This window comes from Dromaius novaehollandiae, chromosome 1 (assembly GCF_036370855.1).
Source record: "Dromaius novaehollandiae isolate bDroNov1 chromosome 1, bDroNov1.hap1, whole genome shotgun sequence".
NCBI classification, from domain to species: Eukaryota; Metazoa; Chordata; class Aves; order Casuariiformes; family Dromaiidae; genus Dromaius; species Dromaius novaehollandiae.
The window spans coordinates 11733293-11741521 of NC_088098.1; the positions used below are offsets into that span (position 1 = coordinate 11733293).

Below are 8229 nucleotides of genomic sequence, written 5' to 3' on the forward strand. Positions count from 1 at the left end.
AGACAAAAACCAGGGAGCAAAGGCAAATAAACACACATTCAGTATTAAAGAGAATATTATAGAAAAGGGATCTCTACAGGTCATATGGTTCAACCCCTTGCTCAAAGCATGATAAACTTCAATCAGGTGACAGATTCATTTGCTACAGGCCTAGTTTTGAAAGGTAAAGGCCAAAATATTGGTCTTCATGATAACCTTGTACAAGCGTTCCTATCTTGGTTCACACCAAGATCAAATAGCATGCACTATTTTATCTTGGGTGCCTATCATTCCATTAGGAAAATAACATTTGAGAAGGCTGAGTAGTTTTGACTCCTCTCCCTCACTACCAAAAAAAGAAATAAGAGCCCTATATGCAATTACAGAGTAATCAAACTTTTCTGTCTTTTCTCAACTATACACAATGAAATAGATGTAAAAATTACAAAACAAGTCATTAGTGACAACTACCAATCCAGGGCAGCGTTAGATAATAAATAAATGCTGTTCAAGAATGGATGAAGATTTAAAGGTTTAAAGCTAGTACTTGGAACATGGAATTCAGACGGTTGATGAGGTGAGAAAGGACCTCATAGGAGTCATAGCTGGCAGGAGGTCTTGAGAGCCAGCAGAACAGCTAATGTAAGAACACTTCAAAATAATGCCTTCTTAATAGTTATAACCAAATATCTGCCTCAGTACTTGAAATCTTGATAAAAGCTTGTCTCTACATTAACTAACACCAAAGCACTTTAATTGCCATATACACTGCCTTTCCACATGATTCACGCTATAGCTCACTGCAGTTCTGCTGGGTATGGCCACATAGTGGAGATTAAAGAAAAAGATCAGGCTCATCTTTTATTATCAAGATTTCCAGCAAAGTTTCAAGACCCAATTCAGATTGCTGAAGCAACAGAAAATGAACACAGCTAAAAGTAGTTTCCTGATGGTTTAAGACAAAAGTGCCAACAGCATGGGACTACTGGCAGAACGCACACATACTGGCCAATTTACATCCAAAACCCACCCAAAGGAGGTTGCAGAGATAGCTGGGTCAGTGTGTTAACAGTCACCAACAGCTTGAAGACCACTGAGGGTGAAGCTAAGACAAGCTTCATATCTAAATGTCTGATGAAACAGCCAAAGCCTCATGTTTTTGACTGTAGTTTCTGCAGAACAGCTTACACTGGACTTGGTCCTAAACACCAGCCCTGAAGACAAGGCAGCCAAGAGCATTCAGCTAACAGAGTTGCAGAAACAAGGCAGGCTCTCCAAAATAGGACAGGCCATTATTACTATCTGAGAAAGACCTGGTGATTTCTTTAGTATCTCACTTCTGAATACAGGGCATTTGCAATGAAAGGGGTGTTGTCCTCCCCAAAATCCTATGTTCCAGTCTGTCCTTTGAGAATTGCTTCTTGCCCAGCTGCAAGGGTAGCAGGCAGCTTCTTTCTCAGCACTACCTGAAGCAGGATGCAATGGAAAGGTCCCGAGAAGGTCACATTATAATTTTGAATCCCATGTTTTTGATGCAAGAGTAACAACTGGGTACTACTTTGCTCCTACCTTCCCTTAAGAAAAGCCTTTGTAAGGTGGGATTACATTTGATATTAAGTGACTATTAAGAAAATGCAAGCCAGTTTTCTAAAGGGAGTAACATAGGTAGTAGTTGCTAACAAAAAAATGGTAGAAGCTCATCTGCTTTCTAATCTCCCATCCTGGAACTGGAAGGAAACAAATGGCAATATTCATGTGCCCTTCTAAAAATGTCCTCTCTTATCTCTTCTGAAAGGAAGTTCAAATGAAAGTTTGGACAATTTAAAGTAGTAAGAGCCCTCCCCACTGTGGGGTATCAGAAGGGAGCACAGGGCAGCCTCAGGCAGCTGTAGTCTGCAAAAGCAATAGATAGCCCTCTACAAAAAACTCAAGACATCAGTGTAAAAATCCTTCTGCTGCACAGATAGCTTTCACTATTGCTGACCTCACTAGCTGAATGAGTTATGTCCCAGAAGTTACAAAGCCAACACATTTGCTTCTGTTACAGTAGTCAGAACTTAAGGCACATTCTTTCAGCAGCAGTCATTTTATTATGCTCTTAGATGCTGACTTTCTGGTAGTAAGTTTCCAGTCCAGACACACTGAACAATTAGGATGCATTATATGCACACTACTATGCCTTTAATCACAAACAGTTTAAGAATCTGAAACTGATTGAACAGCAGCTTATTAGATTTGTCAAAACAAACATTCTTTCTGGACAATTCACAGTAAGTTGAATCTTAGTAAAGAAACCCACATGAGAAGAATCAAGCATTGCTCCCAATAAATATTAACAAGCTGAACAGCATCAATTAAGACTTAGTCATGTTCAGACATCTCCAGTTATGTTACTTCATATACAGCCATTGCCCATGTACCTCAAAGGAATTTACAGAAACCCAAACATTAGCAGTTACAATATATTAGCTTTGGTTTCTACAGTATATGTGTGAATTTAGGACAATACTTTGAAAGTCATTTATTGCACACATACACAGCCTCATCTTTATTGAATCATGAGCTTTAGTTAAACTGTAAGCTGTTTTCTTGTTTGGAGATTGTCCCAAGCCATTAACTAGTAACAATACATTAAACATGGAAATATTGTCCTTCCAGACTTGTCAGTAGATTTTTACTACAGCAATATGTTTGTAGAACTCTCATTCATATGATAGCTGCAACTCTAACAGACCTGTAAGTTTTACTCAGATGGCTTTCATATGGCATCAGTCATAGGAAGAAGCTGAACTGCATTTTCATTAGAATTTCACATGTCCCAGTTGCATTTACATGTTAGTTTTCAATCAAGGCTTGTTAAAACTAAGCAAGCAGCAATAATCACCCAAATGCAGTTGCTCTCCTAACCCATCCCTCCTCTGACACTAACCTAAGAACCCTCTTGAAGGGGTCAGCACATAGATAATTAAACATTTTGCTCTTCAAAAACTGTAATAAAAAGCTGCACAGCTTTGAAAGGTTTAATATCTTGCAAGATAAGATGATCTTGGCTATCTCAATTGAAGCATTTATGTCAAACCAGAATACAAAGAAGTTGGCCCAAAATGTTACCAATTATTACTGAAAATAAATTCTAATGGATCCATACTGTTGGCAGTGTGATGCAGAAGTGGAAGCACTTAAGAGTATCACCTTGTTTTCATATTCTTCTTGGAGCTGGATATATTCCTGAGCTTTGAGAAGCTTTGTTTGTTTGGTTGTGCAAGTTGGTGTCCTTGTATACAAACCAAACATTTCCTCCCCACAGAACCATATTAAGCAAACCAAACACCTGCAGGTTAAGGAAAAAAAAAATAGTGAGAAGTTTGAAGACAACTTCAAAACAAGCCAGAAGCAGCAGCTATCTTTGGCATCCCTTCGCTTTTGGTATAAGACACTTAGAATATTCTAAAGCACATTACAAGCTATTTTAGCAGACTTCTTTGGAAGTCAGATAATCAACTTATTCTGTCCTTTGCATGGAATTAGAAAAATTCAGTCATCTAGTCAGCTCTGCATATGCACATCCAGACCACATGACTGATTGCTACTAGGCTGAAGAACAGTCAGTTCTGAAAAGCATGATTTACTAGAAGATCATAAAATGAGCCTCATTTGTCCTGCTCTGGAGAAGAGTTCTTTCTATGAACATAAGCCCCCTATACCAATCACAGCATTGTAAAGAAGCTCTGTTTGAGGCATGGAAAATTCTCACAATTGATAAAAAGCCAAGTTTGACACCAACAGGCAGAGCAGGGAATAGTTTTTCCTCCTTATTTGCACCACTCAATAAGCTACTTCAATGGATTTATCCAGTAACATATTTTAAGGAGCTCTTAGCTCCAGACAGAAGCAATATGGGAACTTGAATGTGTCTGTAAATACCACATCTAACAGCTTTAGAGGCAGATCCTGCAGGTTGTTTTTCTTCAAGAAATGAAGATTCTCTTAAAAAAATATATATATCTATATTATTTGGTCAATGAACTGCCACAGTATTAATGGGCCTGAATGACTAGTAACCCATAAAGCAATCTTAACAAAAAGCAACACATGTTACTAGTAACAAACAGGAATCTCAGTTGCCATAGCCTATTTTACACCGTATGGGTACAGTAGATGCGTAAGACATACATACCACCGACACATTCAGAGTTCCCATGCTGGTTACAGAAGCAAAAAGACAAGTTGTTCCTGGGGCTTTACAAGATTCTGCTTCTAGAATAATGCTGGCACCAGTGGATATTTTGATGTCAGTAAGCGCCTTTGCCCAAGCAGAAGTACTGACCAGCCACAGAAAGGCTGTTATGACAGTGATAGCCAAGTCCTACAGAAAAGTAGTATGCATTATTAGGTTAAAAAAATCTGCATGAATGTACACAAGAGGCAGAGACAGTACCAATTACATGATCAAAATAACCACATCAGTGCTAATCAGCACATTTTAGACACTGACAATATTGTAATTACAATCCAAGTTATAATCTGTGTTGATAGCCAACTACAGAAAATTGTCTGCCTTTTGTATCTATCAAGCATAAGCAATCTTATCCTTGAGAAGAAATTCCATTGTAAACCAGGTATGTAACACTTATGGTAGAGACTTGGACTTAAAGTTTGGCAAAGTGGGGATAGCAGGTGAGGAAGAATGTAGAGGATTTAAATCTGGTTGGCTGGTATGCTCAAATTTGTTATCAAAGGTCTCTAGGTCTATTTTGCAGCATGCTCAGGAATGTCTCATTCTTGAGGATGCTGGTGAGGGCTTCAATATTTATGACGACTAAAATTCACAAGACAGTTGCTTCCCTTTGCATCTGCACAGCAGGTGCTCTACACAGAGCATTCCTAGAGCCTAACAGATGAGGGTGCCCATAGGGAATAGTGGTATATTCCAATGCGTGATACAAGCTGTAGAGAGGACACTATTCACCTGGGAAGGTGGAACCTCATTCCACTCTTTGCTTTAAGAACTGCCTAAAATAAGATGCTATGGATGTTCAAGAACTTAAGATCCCCTTTTCTAGTCAAGTGCCATAGCCGCTAGTCTCAAAGACTCATGCTCATGTTCCTTCTAGCATTTCATGAGTTAGTTCAGATACACATACTAGCAGTATTTCTTATCTCTTTGTGGTTTTAAAAGGCAAGTCATTAACATATTTTATCACTACTTACAGTCAGTGGAAATTTGCTGTTGCGCTGATACACATGCATATATCCAATGTATATCACAAGGGCAGCAGTGCAGTAGAGAAATACCAGCACTGCAAGCGTAACAAAGAACTGCGCAGAAGAGGCGAAGTTGCCCACAAGATAGAAGTTAGTCCAAGTACCACCACAGCATTTTGGATCTGGTGCACTAAACGCAACAGTATTCAACCTGGAAAGATTATATCCCTCATGTAGTTAGAGTTTACTACACAGTGAAGCTTTCATATAGTCATGCTTTATGAGAACAGTGCTTCAGCATTCTGGTTGTGTTAAGTTACTCTATAAAATTATTTATATTTGAATCAGGCAGTAGTTCTAATACTAAGATGTGTGAAGATCCTTGAAGATTGTTCCATGTCCTACATCAAGCTATGTAATAGCAACTTCGAGAGAGATCTTGATCTGATGTCTAGAATAACTGAAGAAAGAAACTCTGATTTGAAGACAGACTTCATTAAACTAATAAGTTTAGTCAGAGACTAACAGCAAAACAAGCAGATTAGGGCTTATAAGGCACCAAGTTGCATCATTAACTACAAGCAAATGCAAGCGCTGAACCTCCAAGTACAGCAAGTTCAACGCAATGCTATTGGTCACTGAGCAGGCAGCACAAATGCACTTCAGACTTCCACTCACCTCTTCAAATGCTGCTACCATGCTCAACTTCACATGCAAGTTCTGTACTTTTGTAGCAGCCTTTACTAGTTGGCATTTGAATCTATTTCTGTTGTTACATCTATGCTTATTGAATACAAAGCCTGTGCTTGTTTCAACTGTGCAGCTACTAGATCAAAGAAGAAGCCTTCCTGTTACTACTCAGGGAAGGAAACATTGGTCCATTTTAGATCTCTAGACACTTCTATCTGCAAGAGCACTACAAAGGTAGGAGTGTATTTGGTTACTGTTACCCAGCACCCTTGCAAACACCATAATAGAATAATGTGAAAAAGCAAGTTTTTCCATTCAGTCTTTAAACAAAGTTATTATACCGATGGCTCATACATAATCTTATCTGGGCTGCCAATGCAACTACAGTTTGATAAATAAAGAAACTGTTAAGATTAATTATATTATTTTCCTTATTAAACAATCACTTTCTGTAGCATTCATGCAATGCTAGAACATAGCTTAAGGTATAGCGATAAAAAGCAGCAATATATCTTGTCATACCTACCAACTTCTTTCTATAGGGCACAGACAACCATAAGCCTTTGAAAAAGTACACCAAAATATTTACATTTGTGATTGCTTTGGCACAAGCCAAATGTTTCATGTTTTTCTCCAGAGATGTGCATCTAAAAGTAAGTATCCATAAGAGACAGATGGAAAGAAGTGAACCCAAGGCAGGGCAGGGAAACTGTATATAAGCAACAACTGAAAAGGTACACTCACCTGAATGGGTAAGCAAAAGCAGCTGTAACTGTTTCATTTACCACTCCCTTACAGGAAACTAGAAGGGTAGTTTCACCTCGGAAGCCTCCACATGTAGCAAAAGCAAAGATGGAAAAAATCTACAGAAATTTATACAGGAACATATTAGGACAAGAGCAGCCCTTAATGCTCAGTCTTCTTTCAGCTTCTATAGATCTGTATTTCTTCAGGTTAGTAGCCAGCCCATTTAAGTCTTATTTCATACCCAAAAACATCTGGAAGGAAAAAACCTGCCATGCTACATACAAACAGCTTTAATAATCATTTAAGAGACTGTATTCCAACAGTTAACTCTATTTCAAATCATTCACTCAAAACTGCCAAAGAGCAAGAACCACCCACAAAACCTGGATGTTTATCTCATCTTTGACCAGAGCTACTGCTGTCATTTCTAGGGAAAGCAGCTGGATTTTAAATACACCAGTAGAGCTCAAAGGAAACAAACCCAACCTCTTAGCTCAAGTAGCTAGTGAGGGCAAGGAGTAAGTGAAGAACAATGTTAGCAGTAGGAGGCATTAAGCGACATCAGGGGAAGGAACACATTGAGCTTTCATAACTCAAGACATAAGCAACAACTAACAAAAGCCAATTGGAAAGTTTTAATTTACATTTTTCCTAGTTCTGCAGTGAAAGCATCTTTTGTATTTTTAATGCTAACACCAAAAGCCAACACAGTACTTCTCACAGTTAATAAGCAACACCTTTTTAGAAGAAGCCTCAGACATGCACAAGTCCACACTAAAGCAGCTAGCAGCTACACATGGTCCAAGTATCACATCAGGTTACTGCAGACCCACTGCCTGTGCTTCCAGGAAGTCAGGTTTGTTACACAGCTCTCTTGGGAGCACTGAGCTTCCCCTTTTTCACTAGCAACCCCTCCCTCAAACCCCCTGTGATGAAGACACATACCACCACCCAGCAGCACCAGTCACTGCAGCAGAGCTGGTGATAACACACATATTATGTATGTTTGCTGAGCTGTTCCCTCCCCACAGAGGGCCTAGCTGAAGAGCAGCCTTGTGCCCAACAGCAGCCAGCACTGACACACAACAGGGACAGGGCAGCCTGCTAGCAGGCTCCTCTTGGGCCTAGCTGGCTACAACACACCAGCAAAGCCAAGCCCACACTTCAGCCCTGCTGCAGGCCCCCAGGGAGCAGGGCACCTCAAAGGCCACACCTGGCCCCCAGAGAGGGACAGGGCAGGAGGAGACACAGCCCCAGATGGGCCACCAGGCTCTCCCAGGGCCTCCACTCACCCATTCAAGGACCTTGATGAAGGCCAGGGGCTCCAGGAGCAGCCCAAAGTCCACCCGAAGGCCAAACATCCCAGGAGACAACAGAGACCTACAAGCCACCACAACAACCCACCCAGCACCACAGGCTCTCCTGAGGTGCCCTATATGGGGAGCCCCCCCTGCCCCGCCCATTGCCTCACTCCAGGGCTGAGTGGCAGCCCCTGGCCCCGCCCATTGCCTCACTCCAGGGCTGAGTGGCAGCACCTGGCCCTGCCCATCGCCTCACTCCGGGGCTGAGTGGCAGCACCTGGCCCCGCCCACACTGCATGCAGCCATC

The 8229-nt window shown here is 40.8% G+C and overlaps 1 protein-coding gene across 1 annotated transcript; it reads right to left on the bottom strand.

The window, feature by feature from the left end:
- Window positions 1–3178: 3178 nt before the first annotated feature.
- Window positions 3179–7982, bottom strand: SYPL1 (synaptophysin like 1). Its single transcript, XM_026097676.2, has 5 exons — window positions 7914–7982; window positions 6619–6737; window positions 5191–5395; window positions 4157–4345; window positions 3179–3310 (listed from the first exon to the last, which is right to left on the bottom strand). Exons 1-5 carry the CDS (start codon window positions 7980–7982, stop codon window positions 3179–3181), a joined length of 714 nt encoding a protein of 237 aa, XP_025953461.1.
- Window positions 7983–8229: the final 247 nt, after the last annotated feature.

Bases quoted from the DNA above. Each gene is read 5' to 3' on its own strand.
- SYPL1 (XM_026097676.2), bottom strand. From the start codon at position 7,982: ATGTTTGGCCTTCGGGTGGACTTTGGGCTGCTCCTGGAGCCCCTGGCC. The intron at 6,738-7,913 runs GTGAGTGGAGGC...AAATTTCTGTAG, and splicing joins TCATCAAGGTCCTTGAATGG to ATTTTTTCCATCTTTGCTTT. The intron at 4,346-5,190 runs GTAAGTAGTGAT...ACTTTTCTGTAG, and splicing joins ACAGCAAATTTCCACTGACT to GACTTGGCTATCACTGTCAT.